Source organism: Pituophis catenifer, unplaced genomic scaffold (assembly GCF_029215685.1).
Source record: "Pituophis catenifer annectens isolate HBS135680 unplaced genomic scaffold, rPitCat1.0.hap2 SCAF_10, whole genome shotgun sequence".
NCBI lineage: Eukaryota > Metazoa > Chordata > Lepidosauria > Squamata > Colubridae > Pituophis > Pituophis catenifer.
This window is the reverse complement of record NW_027256890.1, coordinates 609,028-627,990: the sequence shown is the minus strand read 5'-3', so window position 1 is coordinate 627,990 and position 18,963 is coordinate 609,028. Positions and strand designations below refer to the sequence as shown.

The 18,963-nt window shown below is 49.9% G+C and overlaps 1 protein-coding gene across 2 annotated transcripts in view; it reads right to left on the bottom strand.

Annotated features, from left to right (window-relative positions):
* The window catches only part of MED15 (mediator complex subunit 15), a 43,009-nt gene that overhangs the window by 5,673 nt on the left and 18,373 nt on the right, over window positions 1-18,963 (bottom strand). For both annotated transcript variants that reach the window (XM_070951280.1, XM_070951281.1), the window contains 7 exons: window positions 17,705-17,997; window positions 17,080-17,355; window positions 15,205-15,327; window positions 11,169-11,288; window positions 8,815-8,957; window positions 8,586-8,713; window positions 1,625-1,759 (listed from right to left, as the gene is read on the bottom strand). In XM_070951280.1, coding sequence (XP_070807381.1) covers window positions 1,625-1,759; window positions 8,586-8,713; window positions 8,815-8,957; window positions 11,169-11,288; window positions 15,205-15,327; window positions 17,080-17,355; window positions 17,705-17,997 — 1,218 coding nt within the window. The remainder of the gene's footprint in view (window positions 1-1,624; window positions 1,760-8,585; window positions 8,714-8,814; window positions 8,958-11,168; window positions 11,289-15,204; window positions 15,328-17,079; window positions 17,356-17,704; window positions 17,998-18,963) is intronic.

The following is an 18,963-nucleotide window of genomic DNA, read 5'->3' as shown; positions in this document are numbered from 1 at the left end:
AACAGCAAGAGGCTGATGGCTCCTTCATGGGACCTTGGGCACATTCATCTCTGCAGCTCTCCAAGGAACTAGTCCAGCTTCTTCCTCTTAACCTCCCAAGATGAAGAATATCTGACAATGCAGGCCTGATTCTGCAAGATCCCCGAGTAAGAATCTGTGATCTCAGTTCACCGATAGATGCTCTCAAGGGACCCAGGGACCTTTCAACGGCTGCTGAGGAGCAGCCACACATCCTACCCAGAGGCTCCGACCGCTGGTTGAGTCCAACCAACAAATGTGTGGGGGGAGTGGGGTTTCAGCTCTTCTTCTCCCAGCCTGGACAATCTGGTGGAGAAAGGTCAGACTGAGCGGTTCCCTTGGAAACTGGCAGTCTGAAAATTTCTCTGGAATCCAATGAGAATCCAGGAAACTGATCCATGGGGAGTTGATCTGCAATCTGCAGGTGAACTGAGAGGCGGCATTTCCAATGTATTTGGAGCTGGACGTGACCAGATTCAATGGGACCTCAGAGCCCACCTCCCCATTTCGACAGTTTATTACCTTTTAGCAGAAGAGAAACTTTCTTCAGATATAGTTAAGCATTTCTGTTGGGACTTTTCCAGTATTTCTCTGGCTATAATATAAAAACTGGACATGGATTTTGGGATTTGCACATTTAACAAACAAGAAAAAAAAATGGATTACCGCCTTTTTTTAAGAAATGAGAGAACTTTTTTTTTAATGGATGGAGCTTACCTATGTCAGGTAATTCCGGGCTCCAATTCCACAACAGATTTGCCACAGGTGGGACTGAAGCCTGGAATACCCGATAGTGGCCTTGTAGGAACGTTTTTCCTCCATCTCCCTTGCGCTGATTGGTCTGGATTAATAATATAAAGGTAACTAGAGAAGTTTCCTATTACCTCCTTTACCCCTCTCTACTTCTAGTGGCATTGCCAGATGAAATTTATGTTTCGGACACTGGAGGGCTGCCTTTGACTAACAGTGTTGATTGTCATGGATTTATAAGCAAAGGGTGCGCTATTGACCATGGCTGTAAAAAAAATCACAGCATTAAGGATTGGATGAAATTGCATGTTTTAGATTCAGGTTTGACGAAGTTACATTTAAACTGACAAAATTTATAAAGTCTAAATTTGAGACTCTGGCAAAGCAAAATGACAAGGTGAATAAAATTATTGATGATGCTAAGCCAAGTGAATGACAAGGTGAACTTTTTAGAAAATAGTGGAAATCACATTTGCACTTTTCGCTTGAAACTGAAATAAATAAAACTTTAATTTTGGAATTTGATTATTAAAACTGTTCACAGATTACAGAAATACTGTGTACTATTGAATTTTAAAGCAAAAGGTTACTGTTTTTTTAAATTTTAACTGTATTGAAGAAAGTCAGAAGTTATTTCATTTTCTTTTCTTTATTCCTTGCACTCTCCCCCATTTCTTTCCTTTTAATTTTTTTCTCTTTTATAGAAATTCAATAACGTGTATATGTGGAGAGAGAGAGAGGGAGGGAGGGAGGGAGGGAGGGAGGGAGGGAGGGAGAGCAAGTTCCTCTCCCACTCCAGTTACTGAAAGGACAGGACGGACACACAGAACAAATCCCAACAAAAAAGGACCCAGACCTTCATTTTTGTCAATCTTGTTGATCATCCTGCGCAGAGGCTCAATGTATTTGGACAGCTGCTTGAGCTTCTCCAAGTACTGCTGCTCCTCAGACTGGCTGGAGCTGGCCGGGCTCATGACAGAGCTAGGATTACCTTGGGGGACAAAAAGCAGCATGTTCAAGTGGAGAGCTCCCCCCCCCCTTAGCTTCAGGTCTTGAGGATTCAGGAGCAGGAGGAGGGGGAAGGGGCTGACTCATCCTCACCAGCCCCGTTTGCCACATTCAGTCCATCGAGTGCAGGCCAGAGCTCCCCATCACACTAAGCCAGATGCCCAAGGAGAGGCATCAAGTAGAAAATTAAAGTGAATTTCATTTACTTTCAAAGTGAGGTATTAAATAAGATTAGTCTCCTGTCACTAGGTGATACTTTCTCCTCGTATCATGTTAAAATACAGTTCAGCTGTAACTTCAGGCAGCTTACAGGAGCCGGAAACTAACCAAGTGTGTCAGGGTTCCAAGGAACACCTCCAATGAAAGAAAACTCCGAGGCATGAGTTTCCTCAAAGTTCCATTTTATTAGAGATGTCATATTGGCACATCTGGGAAAACCTGAATCTGAAAGCTTCCAGGTTTTCCCCACCCAAAAGGAAGTCCAAGTCCCTTCCCCTGCACCCACATGTCCATCACATGGTCCAATCAATGCACCGTCCCAACTGGAGATGCCTCTCAGTCACACCCCTCCAGGTGCAGGGCAGAGTGGCCTTGACTCTCAAAGAAAGGAATGTTATTTTGACTACCTTTCTTCCCAGCTCCATACAATCTCCCCTCCCAGTTTCCTACAGCACTGAATGTGGCAGGCCTGAAGAGCCAATGCCCAAAATGGCTTCCAGGCCTGACAGCCCGCCCCCTCTCATCCGATGATTGAATCCTGCAATGAGATCAAGAGAGCAACATAGGGGGTTAAGCACTATCACCTAACTACCTCCCCACCCCCCCAGGGGGACCCTTTGGCTTATCAGGATATTTATCATGGAATTGCTTCACTAACCTGTCTGCTTTCAAATCCCAGCTTTTAACCCAAGTAGCTTCAGACAAAGAATACCCCTTCTAATGAACTAAGCACTGTAATCTCCCTCTACATAATCTAGAGTCTAGGATTCGTTTTACTTCATAATGGGTTTCCCCTTGTACCACTATAGTTTTAGGAGCTGATCGGGTCTGTGGTCTTAACCTTGACCCAACTGCTGGTTTCAGCAAGCTGCAATGGAAGACAGGATGGGAGGCTAAGATGAACTGTCACTGGGTGTCGAGTCCTGCCGGAGCTCGCCATCGATGGGGGGTGTGGGAGACGAAGGAGTGGAGATAAGCAGCCGCAGCGAACACACAAACAGTTCCTGGATAGCAGTATTCAGGGCAATGATTGATGACATTGCTGGGCCTCTCCGATTCTGCTGTCCTCGCTGCTCGCAGCTGTTACTGTTAAGGGAGTGGGGGGTGCTTGATTGATAATCACCGGATGTATGTTTAAGGGGCTGAGTTTTTGTTAAATAGCGCTGTGGTGTGATTACACCCAGCGCTGCCTTTGAACCAAAACACCGACTTGTACTTTACTTTTGACTGCAAGCTTATCATTGCCAAAGTAAACCCTGATTCTCTGTGTGTTACTGGTGATTATTTCCTATCGCAGTTCTGAACGAACGACAAGCCGAGACTGGGTTAATTATTTTCACCATGGGGAAGAGACCTAAAAACTTAGGTCCTAGCTTTTTACTGGGCAGCTTCAGTCTTATGTACTTGGTTGACAGAAAAACCCGATCTCCCACATGGAAGGGAGGCTGGAGAGATGGGTGTTTGTCCGCTTGCTTCTTGTATGCTTCCGCAGCATCTGCTAGCGCTTGCTTCGTATTCTCCCACCCTTTTTTCAACAATTCCATCCAGTCAGTCAAAATCATGGAGGAGGGTGGTTCCCTGGGCAGTTTGGGCATAGGGACAAAATCCATGCCGCTTGTGACCTAGAAAGGGGTCAATCCAGTGCTGCTATGCACTGCGCTGTTGTAGGCTACTTATGCAAATGGCAAGAGGTCCACCCAGTTTTATTGTTGGTAATCCACAATAGCATCTTATATATTGTTCCACCATTGCGTTCACTTGTTCCACCACACCATTCGTACTTGGATGGAAAGCCGAGCTAAATCCTTGTGTAGATCTGACCAATCTGAGGAATTCTCTCCAAAATTTAGCGATGAATTGGACTCCTCGATCCAATCTCTTCCATGCTAGCCCGTCTCTCATGGTCAAGGCGTCCTTATTGTCAGTGAGCCAGGGGTCAGTTGGAAGTGCGGTTTTTGAGGGCTGCGGTCAACTTGTCCTGTGCATGGTGAGGGTATCGTCTGGCTTGGCCTCTGGTGGTGACTTGTGCAGCTTGTTATATGGGAAGCATGATGGCGTGGACAACTTCTTCTTGGCGGCTGTCAAACTGTGACTTCCTGACAAAGCGTCAGCAAGTAGGTTTTACCCGCTGGGATGTACTTCAGTTCGAAGTTGAACTACCTAAAGTACTGTGCCCAACGGATTTGTTTAGGAGAGTTTTCTAGGGGTTTTTAGGGCCTCGAGGTTTTTGTGATCTCTCCTGGAGACCTCGAAAGGTACTTCTTTGTCTCCAGGAGAGGAGGACCCAGCAGACTGTGTAGGCTTCTTTTTCCCAAATGGCCCACTTCCTCTCGGTGTCGGTGAGTTTTTTAGACACACTTGCACAAGGTAGCAGTTGTCCTTGTGGGACTTTTTGAAGGAGTACAGCAGCTAAGGCTATGTCACTAGTGTCAGTTGGATGATGAACTGCCTTTCTGGGCCTGGGTGTTGGAGGATAGGTTCCTCTGCAAAGAAACCGATTTAACTTTGAGAAGTTTTAACTTCTCAAAAGCTCTTTGGCAATCCATCAACCAGGCGACGGATTGATTTGGCTGCAGCTTGTTAGGTGGGGCCCCAGTTTTCAGCAGTTCTGTCAGGGGGAGAGTTACTTCGGCGACCGCAGAGATGAATTGTCTGTAAAAGTTGGCAAGGAAGTTTTGAAGTTGCTTGCAAGTGCATGGGGGCTGCCAGTCCAGCACTGCTTTCACTTTCCCAGGGTCCATTTCCACTCCCTTGCTGGATTCGGTAACCTAGGTAATTTAGGGAAGTTTCGTGGAATTCACATTTTGACAGCTTGGCATAGAGTTTGACGGCTAGGAGTTTTTTCAGTACTTGCCGCACCAGCTTTACGTGTTCTTCAAGGCTCTCACTGAATATAAGTATGTCATCTAGGTAAACTATGACCCCTTTGTATAAGTGCTCATGTAGCACTTCATTTATTAGCTGCATGAAGATTGCGGGGGCTCCTTGCAGGCCAAATGGCATGACTCTGAATTGGAAACTGCCAAGTGGACAGTTAAAAGGCAGTTTTCCATTCGTCGCCTTCTTTGATTCTTATGCGATAGTAGGCTTCTCTCAAATCTAGTTTGGTGAACACTTTGCCCTTGGCTAAATGATTTAGCAAGTCCTTCATGAGTGGCAAGAGGTAGGTGTTCTCCATGGACACAGCGTTAATTCTGTGAAAATCAATGCAAAGTCTCACCACCCCCATCTTTCTTTTCTTTAAACAGTACAGGAGCTGCCATTTTGGATTTTACGGGTTGGATAATCTCCCGCTCCAGATTGGCATCAATGTATTTCCTTAGTTCTTGCATTTCCTTAGGGGTCATGTAATACATCTTGGGTTTTGGCAGCTTGGCTCTCAGCACGAATTGTATCGCACAGTCTATTGACCGACCCAAGGGTCTTATCGCCGGTTTTTCAGTAGCCAGCTTCCTGTGGGATCTATGGCTACTGCAGTGTTGTACCATACTTGTATGTGATCTGGGACCCCATGGATGTTGCAAGCGTTTTGGAGCTCTGGGTCGAGGGCTTTCTTGAAGGTGTGGATGAGTAGGCACTCCGGCCAGTCCCTCAGTTTCCCAGCCAGTCTGCAAAACTCCCAGATTAATTCCTTGGGAGGTCGGCTCGCTTGCTTCAGAACTTTGATTTGGGCCTCAGCCTCCACTCTGTGGGCCATGCCTTCGAAGTGGGCCCGCATCAGTTGGACGAATTCATTGGCATCCTCCAGCTCAGGGGCTTCCTCATTGTGAATTTCCACTATCCACTCCAATGCTTCTCCCTCGTTCATGCCGTCTGCTATTGCAGAGATCAATTCCCGATCCAATGGGTAATGATTCCCATACTGGTCAATGTAAGCCCAGACTCGGTTGAGGAAGTAGGCTAGTTTCCTGGGGTTCCATCAAACATCGCCCTGAATCGTGGGGGGAGCGTGACTGGCAGATCCGCTGGCTCAGCTGTGCAGGTTGCTGGGCTGGCCCCAGTTGTTGGGCTGGAATTTGCTGTTGCTGGACCATGGCTGGCTGTTGAAGCTGCAATGGTGGCTGGGCTGGCGCTGGTTGCTGGTGTTCTGACCTAGGCCTCTCAAGAGCACGAAGCAGTCTCCTCATCCTGATAAAACCCCTTTTATTTAGTTTAAAGGGAATTGCTCTCAAGCAAAGTCCCAGCCAACAATCTTTCCAGAGATTTCACAACTACAGACCTTGATCAGGCTTGGAGAGCTGCCAGGTCGATATCTTCCAAACGCCATGCTGGGGCAGATAATACTTGACAAGAAGTCAGGAACAGATCCTCACTCTAATGAATTGAACTAATTGTCTCCTGCAAATTCTCCTCCCCTTTGCTCCTCTATATTCCCTATTGGAGGGGCCATTCATCGTCCACCTGTTCCTTAGCTGTTCCCTTCTCCTGGCAGCTCTGCGCATGTGCACACTGGGAACAGGATCCAGCTGTTCTGCCTCACTGATGTCAGACTCCAAAGGCAGCTGACAACTGTCAGACAGCCCTGGCCGCATCTCTACCTCTGACGCAGAGCCCTCATCAGAGTCTTCCCCATACTCCAGGATTGGCCCATGTTTCTCCCCAACATCCTCACTGTCCAAATCTGCTGCCAGATCTGCTGGCCACTGATGGGCCACAACACTGGGCTGGAACAGATCTGCTGGCCATAGCTGGCGGTTGGAGCTGCAACGGTGACTGGACCGGCACTTGTTGTGGAGCTACGACCTATGGCTGGAGGTGCCCGGTTTGGTGGATGGGCACTGGCTGCAGGATCGGGACAGGCATCCACTGATATTGCACCCACCCTTGGCCAGGGTAGAATGCCCATCCGAGAGGGATCTGGTCCACTGGAGGCAGTCTGATGATTGGTTGCTGGTGAAGAGCCCTTGGCCCCCGGAGTCCTTGCTGTGGCCCCTGCAGCACTGAGCCAGGCTGGTTCAATAGGTTCTGCTGTTGGGTTACTCCCAGGCCTGGGGTGACCATCATCCTGGCAGGTTGGGCTCAATGTGTGAGGTTGTGAAATGAACTGCTTCTTGCCGAATGGAAACACGTGGATGCTCCACTCAGTGGTACTATGGCTTCCCAACCTGGGAAGGTGAATGCTGGCTGCGCCAGAGTCCATCTCGGCTGCTCGGTCCCCTGTAACTGAGGGGGGCTGCTTACATTGAGTTGGCCAAACTGCTCCGGGAGACCAGCTAGCGACTGGCTGTGTGACGGTGATCCCCACTCTCTGGAATGCTTGCAGCACATTTGGCCCAGTATTCTCCACTCGAGGATTGAGATCTGTTCCGCTCTGCCTGCTCCCATCTGTGGTTCCAACAACCCTGTCCCGGTTGCTCCGGTCGCTTTCTGCTGGAGCGGGATGGATCCCACAGCTTCACCCCACAGGGTTGAATCCAGTTGTGCAGCTCATTCAGTCGCTGTCTCCTTGGGTCAGGCACCCAATTGGTGCTCCTTATCGGCGGCCTCCTCCGCTTCCACCACGGTTTAGGAAGGAGAGTAGATGGTCTTGACATAAATTGCCAAACCATTCCCCATGGTTCCTTCCATGGTCTTCTTGCCTTCCTCCATCTTCCTTGAGTCTTTGCACCACCTGGCTTCAGGTCGATGTTTGGGGCTCCGGACCCCGGACAACACCCCGAAGCTCAGGGAGCTGTCTGAAGTTTTTTAAAGGGGATTCGGTTTAATGTTAGGGTTCCAAGGAACACCTCCAATGAAAGAAAACTCCGAGGCATGAGATTCCTCAAAGTTCCATTTTATTCGAGATATCATATTGGCACATCTGGGAAAACCCGAATCTGAAAGCTTTATTTTCCCTACCCAAAAGAAAGTCCAAGTCCCTTCCCCTGCACCCACATGTCCATCACATTGTCCAATCAATGCACTGTCCCAACTGGAGATGCTTCCCAGTCACACCCCTCCAGGTGCAGGGCAGAGTGGCCTTGACTCTCAAAGAAAGGAATGTTATTTTGACTACCTTTCTCCCCAGCTCCATACAATCCCCCCTCCCAATTTCCCACACCACTGAATATGGCAGGCCTGAAGATCCAAAGGAAAAGATGGCCTCCAGGCCTGACACCAAGGAGAGAAGCAACTTAGAACTAAAGAGAAATTTCCTTAATAGCGAGAACAATTAATCAGTGGAATTAATCTCCGGAATGATATAGAGCAGTGATGGTTAACCTTTTCGGCACCGAGTGCCAAAACTGGAGTGCACACAGATGCACACACTGAAACCCGGAAGAGAGCAGCTGGCCAGTGTGCATGAGTTCGGCAGAACCCAGAAGAGCAGCTGGCGACGCTGCACATGCCCAGAAAGAGCTCTGCGTGCCACCTATGGCACATGTGCCATAGGTTCGCCATTACGGATATAGGGTGACTTGTTTGAGCGGGAAGTTGAACTAGAACACCCTCCAACTCTGTCCTTCTGTTATTCAACTCCCAAAATCACTCCTTCTCTGACCTGGCCAGGTTAAAACAATAGCAAAACCCCACTGCCAAGAAACCTCCTTTTGAAGGAATCCACCGTGGAAACACTTGTTTTAGAAGAAGCCTCAAGTGATGCATGTTACCTGGTGTGTTAAGCGGCCCTGGAGATGGGACACTGAAGTTCTGCGGTGTGCGGGCAGCTGCTGGGCTCTGCGAAGGCTGCGGAGATGGACTGGGAAGGAAGCTGCTGGGAGACGGGGCTGGGCCAGAACTGGAAGAGGAGGAAGAGGAAAGTTCACGCCTGGAGCAGAGACAGGCCAGTGGTGGTTGCTTTCCTCAAGAGGAGCCGCCCATCGAAAGACCAACCCTCACCTGACATTGGAGTTGGGCTGGGAGTTGGGCTGCCCAGACTGAGGAGAAGGCTGTGGCTGAGGTGGGGGAGGCATTGGCTGGGGTGTCTGGGCTTGCTGGACAGGAGACGGAGAAGACATCATGGTGATACTGCTCTGGTTGACCTGGAAGAGAAAGTCCATCTTTGGCAAGAGAGGCCTCGGCAGAGCTGGCAGCCTTTGGGCCCCACGTTCAGGCCAGCGGGTAAAGGGGCCCAGGAGCCCCTCTCCTTTGGGTCTTTGTGGCAGAGATCCACAGGCAGGTGCCATCTCAGCTGAACCCCAACATTACTAGGGAACCATGAACTATTTCCTCAGCTGCACAAAGCAAGTACATAAAACAGACTGAAAATCCTTGGAGAGTGAGGAAATTAGCCAATTTATGTCTCCTATGACCCCACTGCACTTCCTGGGTCTGAGTGGGTCTCAGAGCAATTAATCCGAGAGGGACTAGGATAAACTGGCATTAGTGGGTAGCCTTCAGTTAGCTGACTGACATGGCTGCCCAATTCACAAACTGCCATTCATCAAGTGCAGAATTAGCCGAAGGTTCCCAAATCCTATCCAATTTTTAAAGGCCGCTTCCTTGGTTCCCTCATAATCCACAATAGAAGAAGATTCCACTCTAGTACTACCGAGGTTCACTGACAACTAAAGGGGCATTTAAGGACCCTTGGGGACAAGATCAGCCAGCCAGAGAAAGCCCAGCAGGCAACTGCCAGTGCCCACCAACCCCTATTTCTACCAGAGCACAATGGCTGGGCCCTGGCCAGGGCTCAGCTTTCCACTAACTAGGTGTCATTTATGATGGGTGCATTATTTGGAGCCTCACACTAGGAGCCTCCAGCCTGGACTTACAAAACATGCCAATCTTAACTCTCTTCTCTCAGGAATGTGGCCCACTACTTGGCGACAGATTTTTTTGAGCGCAAAGTATGTTCAGATTAGAAGCTTCCTCATTTAGGCCTCTCAGCTGCCTTTACAGGAAGCAATTTTCATGACCAAAAGCCAAGGAGCCACCCCTGAACAGGTCCATCCTCCATCCTCACCACACAACAATGCCATTAGTTGGGAGCTGCTCTGGAAAGGGAAACTCTCAAAGAGGAGACAATGGAATTTATTGCAGCTTCTTCCCAGCCTAAAAGGACAGAATGGACTTTTCAGAAATCGCACTTGGCAAAGATGCTACAGCACTGATGAGCATGGATGGCTGGCCAGGCAGAACATTCTGCAGGTAGTAAATTCATTGTTTAATCTCCAGGTTCAGTTCCGCCTGGTAGAATGGGAAAAACCAGAGGAAGAGAGAAGGGCTACTGCTGTGGGGGGTGGGGTGGGGGAAGACCAGGAGACCTAGCCAATGAGGTAACTGGTTGCAACCTGATGGCTAGCTGAATAAGGGTGGAGGAAGGGGCAAGGGTCTCAGCACTGGCACAATAAAAAGGCAGGAAAAGCAGAAGGGGGGAGGGGAGACACACCGGGAAAGGAGGGTGCAGCTCTTCTGACCCAAAGTGGGGTCAATCAAGGCAGCCGCTGGCTAGCAACCTGAAGAAGCCTCACCAAGGGCTCTGTGGAGAAATGGGCCCAGAAACAGCCCAATTAACAAGACCCTTCCCAACTTTTTCATGACCTCATTCACAGGATACCAAGCGTGAAGATAGAGAAGAGGAAGCAATTTTGGAAGCAAAGTCACCAGCCCGGAAGCTGTTCTTGGCTGATCACCCTTGGAGCTTTCTCTTTCCCCCACTCTGACGCCCCCGGAATCCAAGGCAATGGAAAAATGGAACCTCTTAGGTGCAGGTTCTGCGAAGATTTGGACTGTACAGCAGAAAGTCTGCCAAAATGATAAAAACCTGAGAAAATTACTCTTTTTAGCTCTAGGAGCTTGAGTTTGATGTGTAAAATTCTCGTTTTCCTTCCAACTTATTGAAAGAAGTGTAAAATGGGGCAGAGGGCCCCTGCTGATGCCAGATCTTGGCAGAAGGGCTGAATTCTAGGTTTTAAGAGAAGACGGAGGAGGGAATCTGGAGCCGAGGAACAACTTGAATTGTTGGGATAGAAAAGACTCCCTTCAGTCATACCCCTCAATGAAAATCCCACCCAGGACTTCCCCCCAAACTGACCATGCGTGCTTTGAGGATGCCAGCATCATCGTCTCACACGGGAGCAGGTGCAGTTTCTCGCCTCACCTGCATTCCCATGTCGGCTCCCAGGTGGCACCTGCCATCGGTCTGATGTGCTCCCCCACCCCTGCAACAGCTGCTCCGAGTGCAGGCCAATAGCAGCCAATCAGCCCTCGCACAGACCCCCAGCCACAACCCACTCCGCTCCACGAAGTACCTGAGGCATTTGTGGTCCACCCAAAGGCATGGTGCTTGGAGGCGTGGCAGAGACAGCAGTGGTGGGCGGGAACCGTGGTCTTATTGGCATCCCACCTCGGGCCATACTTGCGGTGATCATCTTGGGAGGACAGAGGGACAGACAAAAGTAATCGCAACACGAGAAATGCAGCACATTGGCAGGATAAGAAGCACATGCAGCCTCTGGGGAACTGGAAGCCAAGCGCACTCTTCCCAGGAAGGCTCCTGGCAATAGCTGGCTTATGGAAGCAGCCTCCTCTGGCTATGGCGAATACGGGCGGAGGGGGGCAGCTGCAGTCCTGTCACAGGAGAGGGGTATACCATTACCCAGGTGGGACGGGTCACATCTAGTGGAAGCCTGGGGGCCACTGGCAGTGTGTTTGCCTCCTTCTAGAAAGGGGGTACAGGCCTGGAGTGGGATATAAGCTGGGGTTGGATGGACCTGTCACCCGCAGCTCAGTCAGTCCCTGTGGCCGGATCAGTGCCTGACGAGCACTCAACTAAGCAAGTCAAAAGGCACTGGGGATGTCAGCACCAAATGGCCGGCCTCTTTGGGGAGCCCCCACTAAGTCAAAGACTGCAGCGGCCACAGCACACATTTCAGGAGGTCAGTGCTGCCAACAGCCACTGCAGAACAGGCACATGCAGGGGTCACAACCAAAGGGGAAAGGAGCGTCCAAGGAAAGCGTCATGGTTAATTCATGCACAGCAAGGAAGCTCCGTTCCCAGCCTGGGCTCAGCAGCAGCCTTAGGGAAGAGACATGGATCGCATGCACACAGGCAACCTCCACTGCATGCAGGGGAAGGCCAGGAGGAGAAGGGCAGCCACATCCAACAGGCAGCAACACCAGCTTCCAAGCGAAGGTGGAGGGACAATGGGGGGCAGCAAGACAAGGGGGGCAGCAGCAGATGGACTCCCTCTAGGCATTCCTCCACATTCTGAGCCACACGGGAGGCCTAGCAATGCTGAGAACGCCGTGGCTCAACCAAGCGGACCACCTCAGTCTTGCCTCCTGCCACACCGCCAAAGGGAAGCCAGCGGGAGCCAGAAGGCAGCCCTGACTCTGAGCACCACCACCACCGTCAGCACCACCAGCGACCCCCGCGGGCAACATCCTCCCTTAGGCCAGATGCTCTGGCAAGGCAGCAGCCCCACAGCTTCCACGGAGGCAATCCCTCAAATCTGCCCTCAAGCGTCAGTGGCGCATGAGTCGGGAGGGAGGCTGCTCAGTGCCAGGACAGGCAGATCCAGGGGGCCTTGGCCCTCCAGCCGGGCCCAGTGAAGAGAAGGCCTGCTCTTCTCTCTTGCAGAGGCCCAGAGGAACCAGGGGCTAAGATGCTGCCTCTGAGCAGGGAAGCTGAGGGACGGAGGTCCCAGGAGGAACAGCCTAATTCTGCTCCCTCCCAAATGGATTTAGGACCGGCCAACCTGACTGAAAGACTGAGAGAGACAACGCGTGGAGTGTTTTGTGAAGGGCCACTCCAGCTCTTCTCTGATGCGGACAGGTATTTCAGGGCTGTTCCTGGCTTCAGCCATCAGGTGTGCTCAACTAAACTGCAGGGCCAGTAGCCCATCACAGGCATAACCTCAAGCGACTCTTCTTCTTTTCCCCCCCAGAGATCCCACTGCACATAATAAGAATAACCTCTTGGGAGACATGGAATTATCGAAAGGGAGGCGGGGCAAAGTTGCAAAGACATGCTCAGCCCAGGAGCGCATCATCCCCTGGAAAAGACACTGACGCTTAGCTGCCGTCCCCGGTTACTTCGGAAGAAGAAAGCGGCAGCCAAGCCCAGAAGCTGACCTGCAGATGCTCAGGTCCCCCAGGTCTGGCCAGGCGGTTGCTGAGGGACAATAAAGTGAGAATCCCCCAATATTTTCATCCGAGGCAAAGGTGAAGAAGCCACTCCTCCTTTTACCACTTTCAAAGAGGCATCCAACTAGCTTCCCCAGAATGCCTTCTCATAGGGGTGGAGGCCATTGTGGAGCCAGCTGGGCACATTGGAGTTTTCAGCAGATATGGGGCTCCCTTCCAAGAGTGGGTCACTTGGTTTAGCTTTCTCCAGCTCCTGTCCTTTTCTCCTTCTGAGATGTGTCTAAGGGCTTGGGGGGGGGGGCTGTAGCTGCCCTCCCTTTCCTTCCTTAAGCATGCCGAAGAGGCTTTCTTAAAAAAAGGCGATGCCAAGTAGAGAGGCTATACTTGCTCTGCAGTGTGCCAGCCTGCCTCCTGCTCATTTTGGGAAAGCAGGTAAAAGAAAGAAAAGGAGGTGAGGCGGCCACCAGGGAGGCACCAAGTGCAGCGTCTGTTGGCAGCCGGTAGCCATCCTTTTACAGTCTCCCTCTCCTTGGTGGCCTGGGGAGCCCCTCCTTATGGTCATCTGTTATTTCTGGAGCTGCAGCTGTTGGCACCAGTTGGGGCTCTTCTACTCCTAGCCTTCCACCACCAAGGCTTTATGACCCGGTGCCACAGCCATGGCAGCCTCTAACCAAATGGGCTTCCTTGGAAAGGGGAAATGGCATAGAATAAGCTCACAGAGAGTCACAGCTCCATGGCACAACCCAAGTTTCCAGGAAGGACCACAGAACATGAAAAGCCATGCAAAGATGTCAGTGGTGGAAATGGGACTGCTTGCAAAAAAAGGTTTCAAAAAGTGCCCAGGACAAATCCGGAGAACACAAGCCGGATGTGGGAGCACAGCCAGCCATTCAGCTCTCAGAAACCTCTCATTTTATTCTGTTAGGATTTTGCATTATCCTTCATCCCATCTACAAAGTTCGAGATGCAAGCAGCCCCTGGGCCTCTACCAAGCCCCTTCTTTTGAGTCCCTTCCTCACACCACAAAAGATGGCGCAACCAGTCAGCACCTAGGGGCCCATTCAAGCCAGAGCCGAGGAGAGGGAGGCAAGGAGAAGCAGATACAGGTGGTCATCAACTTACAGCCATTCATTTAGCAACTGTTCGAAGTTACAATGGCACTTATAAGTGATTTATGACCAGTTTCCCCCCTTACAATATTTGCAGCATCTGTGTCACGTGATCAAAATTTGGGGGCTTGGCAACTGGCCTGTACTTATGACCGTTGCCCTGTCTCTGGTGCCCAGAGCTCTGAAAATCCCAACACATTCCTCCTCCCCTGCTCTTCACTCTGCGCAAGAGAGGTCCAGCCCTCCCCAATGCCCTCCACTGCTTGGCCCCATCCTCAAACTGCCCCCGGCTTGCCTTCCGCACTTCCTGACAAAAGCAGAGAGGCTCTCCCTTGAACAGGCTTCCAAGGGACAGATGGAGGCACAGACTTTGCCCGCTGCCAGAAAGACTGAATCCTTTTGTCAAGGGCGCATGGCCAGGATGCTGGGAAGGAAAGAGAGCCGCCCGAGGGAACCCTCCTCGGAGGATGAGCCTCTCAGGTCAAACTCTGCCTGACAAAATGACTTCTGGGATTGGCTCTCTTGCCAGCCATGGGGCCACATCTGCCGTGGGCCAAGGGCTTCAAGAGCTCCTCCAGGAACAGCTTCAAGTGAGCCAGGAAGAGAAAGGCTGTACAGGGATCAGTTCCATGAATCTCTTCCTGCGTCCAGCCACATTCTTAGTTCTCTTTTCCTGGAAGAACAGCAGGCAATCAGGCACGTGCTGGAAATGAATCACCACCCAGCATGACAGGTCCACGATCAGTGCCACATGCAGCTGGTTCTTTGAAACAAGGCGGCACCTCAAATTCAGGTTACCCAGAACAGAGAAGAAGGGGGAGGAGCATCTAACCAAAGCTTCTGGTAGGAGAAATGGCGCACTCACTCAGGAACAGGGAGAAAGGGACCACCAAACCTCTTTCAGAAAAATCCAGGAAACCCCTCTAAAGCGGCCTGGGGGCCTTGCCAAGCACAGGGCAACAGTGCCAGGTTCCCCCACTTCAGCAGGCAGAAACTGCACTCCAAGGAAGGGCAGAAGGGAACTAAAATGGCCTCCTCCTCTCCCCAGGACTATGAAAGAGGCCTGCAGCTTCTGGAGGCAGCAGCTTACCTGGCTGGATGCTCCCATCTGGGCAGCCTGGACTTGGGAAGCCACCTGTTGCTGCTGCTGCTGCTGCTGCTGCTGCTGCTGCTGCTGCTGCTGCTGCTGCTGCTGCTGTTGCAAAGCTCTGGCCTTAAGGAACAGAACCAAGAGTGGATTCCACAGCGCTCAATCTCATGGCCGTCTCGCCAACGTGCAGGGACTCCCGTCTGCCTCTTTCCTATCTGTGCCTGAAACCCGAGACACTGTCCGATTCTTGGGGAGCCTGGCAGCCGCTTCCAAGGCCCAGCTGAAGGATTTCTTTCAGGCCTGCTACAAATTTGGGAATCCCAGAGGGGGATGGAGAACATGCTGGCTCCATGCGCAGAAATGCCAATGCTGCCCGGAGACGCCTAGCAGGGCCTCCTCTGGTTCTACTAGGCTTCAAAACACTGAGAATTGCCCTAGTCTGTGAACTGCACACCCAGAAACTGTTGCCCACAAACATGAATCTGATATTAAAGCGCAGGCATATCATTTCACATCCATTACCTTTCAGGGTAAGAAACTTTATACAAAGAGTATAAAGACACAAAGAAAAAAAATTAAAAGGCAGGAAACAAAAAAAGAAAATTCAGCTACATCAGCACTAGTTATTAAATTCCTCAATACTTCTCTAACTTGCAAAGCAATCTTGCTCTTACTATACGTTACCTGATAATTTTATTGTTCAAATGTCTCATCTCTCCAGCAAAACCACTTTTCTTGGTCTTCATTTTGTTCCTCATTATTTCTCTCTTTATGATCAAACTATCACAACATGCTTACTTCAAAAGGTCACTTGCTTTTGTATTACTCTTATTCTCTTAGCACTCACATTCCTCTGCTCTCAGCTTTCTTTTCTATTTCTCCTGATATATGCAATGGTCATGATCCATTTAATAAAATAGATAGGGAATCTTATACTTAGCTACTTTATAGAATTTTTTTAAAAAAGACTACATACTATCTATTTTTAACAATATTTGCATGTCTTCATTTACTTACTTAGAAAACATTTTCTCATCTATTTTTTTTGTTTTATACACACACAAACTTGCAACTGTTCACTCCATTTTCCCTGACAAACACATTTATCTCAGTCTTTGATACATTAATTTTCAGATCTTTTATTCCTTGTTGTATTGTATATCTATTAAAGATTCGCTGAAAACCAGGTTTTAAGCAACAAGCTATACATTTTTGTCTCTCTATACTTTTATCATCGTAAGCATTTCATATACTTTTAATCCACAACATATTCTTCCAAGCAAGGGGACATCGTCTCAGTGCTAAATATTGCCAGGCATCATATCTACATTTACATAAATTTTATTTTCATCAAATGCCACCGTTAATTACATTCAGCAAAACTCCACAAGAATGTGGAGTTTCACATTCTTGCAAAACTTGCTGAATTCACATCTATTCATTTATCATGCTTTAACATCTCTCAATATACACCATCTACACCCTTAACAATTGTTCAGCAGCTTCATTTTTATCCTTCCTCTTCATCATTTTTAAACCCTTAACATTTATATCATTATCCAGCTCTTGACATCAACAGCATTTCCCTACCCCTTCTAAAATATTATTCCCATCTACAGTATCTCTGACTTGAGCTGCATTGCAAATAATTTCATAAGTTTCAGTTTCATCCTCTCTGTTGAAGACTTCTGGCTTAGCCTTTTTTCTTAGTTTTACAATTAATTTTTATTTCCATCAAAACTGTTTAGCATTTTCGCTACCTCTGTTAATCTTAATCATTTCCCTGTTTTTCTTTGACCATTCTATATTACTGGCTTTAGCGGCAACTGGGAAAATGGATGCAGGCAATCAGAGGCAGCCATCCTGACCCCTTACCTGCATGGCTTTTATCTGCTGGGGCAGGATGGCCATGGACAAGACCTGGCCAGGGATCTGTCCCGGAACAGTCTGGGCCTGGGAGACCATGGGTTGGGGAGGAAGCGACTGGGAGGGTGCCTGGGCCACCTGCTGCTGCATTGATTGTGGGGGGGGTGGCTGAGGTGGCGGTGGCTGCTGCTGCTGCTGGGCCTGAGCGGCCTGAGCGGCCTGCTGCTGCAGCTGTTGCTGCATCTGAGCAATTCGCTGCAGTTGCTGCTGCTGCTGCTGCTGCATCTAAAGACAGACGTGCAAGAGAAGGAAGTTACCAGGAAGGCCCTGGACAGGCTTTGCTGCCCCATGTGCTGGAGAGACAGGAGCTGCACCGAAGTTCAATTGGGTTCCTTTTTCTACATTCAGGAGCGGATTTCAGAGCCAGCTATGAAAATACAGGGCCCTCTTTCCCTTGGGCCCCCCGAGTGGAGCAGAGAAGACCCAGTCAGACTGATGGCTTCAGGGGAGCCAGACCAACCCCTTCCCATGATGCCCACAGGAGCTGGCCTGGCCAGTCCTCGGCCACCAGAGCCACCCTGTCTCCTGCTGCTGGGCAAGAGAGCGAGGGTGACATTGAAGCTTTTGCTCTCACCTGCTGCTGGCTTTGTTGATGCAGCTGCAATTTGAGCATTTGCTGCTGCTGCTGCTGCTGCTGCTGCACCACCTGCATTTGCTGCTGTGCAACTGCTGCTGCTTGCTGCTGCTGCTGCACCTGGAACTGCTGTTGCTGCATTACTGACTGCTGGGCCTGGAACTGCTGCTGCTGCTGCTGCTGCTGCTGCTGCTGCTGCTGCAGGGCAGCCTGCTGCTGCTGCTGTTGCTGCTGCTGGAACTGCTGCTGCTGCTGCTGCTGCTGTGCAGCCATCTGCTGCAGCTGGAGCTGGGCTGAAGAGACAATCGCAAGGGGCCACATGCTGAAAGCACCCCAAGACACACTTCGGGGTGTGTGTGTGAAACCTCTGACTCTGCACAAGGGGGACCCTCCGAATTGGCTGCCGTCACCTCCCTGGACCTCATAGTCTTCCAAAGCTTCCGAGAGGCAGGGAGATTGCTTGGCGAGAGAAGCAAAACGTTGATGGGCAAAGGGGCAGCCACAGGGACACCTTTACTCCCCCAGGATTGTTATCAGGTCCTTGGGCTTCACAGGAGGTACAGCTACACTGGCATGCTCAGAAGCTTTGCTTTCGACGGTGCTCACAAGGGGATTAAATAAATATTCTTTATTGACAGAACCTATGCACATGTTCAGAGATGGAGACATTGAAACAGCCCCTTGGGCACTCCTGAAATGCCCCAGCATCCCTGGAAGAGGAAGCTAATCTCTCACCTAATGGTACTTTAGTCTCTCTAATCCCAATTATGTGCTTCCTACTATATGAGCAGAACTTCTCTAGGAAATAGCTCAACATTTTGCAGTTAGAAACCATGGGAGTTGAAATAACCTACATACAGCACTTAGCAATAGCCTTTAGACTTATATACGGCTTCACAGTGCTTTACAACCCTAAGTGGTTTACAGAATCAGCATATTGCCTTCAACAATCTGGGTCTTCACTGAGCAGTGAGTTAGCCCTGAAGTACTGCATTCTAATCACTGTGCCACCACAGCTCTATATGCTTAGCTTCTGCTATGAACAGTTCTTATAAGCTAGAAATATATTTTAATTCTTTTTTAAAATCTGCAATTGTATTCAGCAATGTAAAATGAGAGAACATACGTATAAAAATACCCTTCTCACCCTTATGGGTGGTCTTGTCTTCCTCAAACTCAGGTCCTCTCCCAGGGGCCTGGTGGTTTCAGGGTTCTGTGCAGGATCAGGAGTCCCTGCCCCAAGTGCTCCTGCCGCCTCT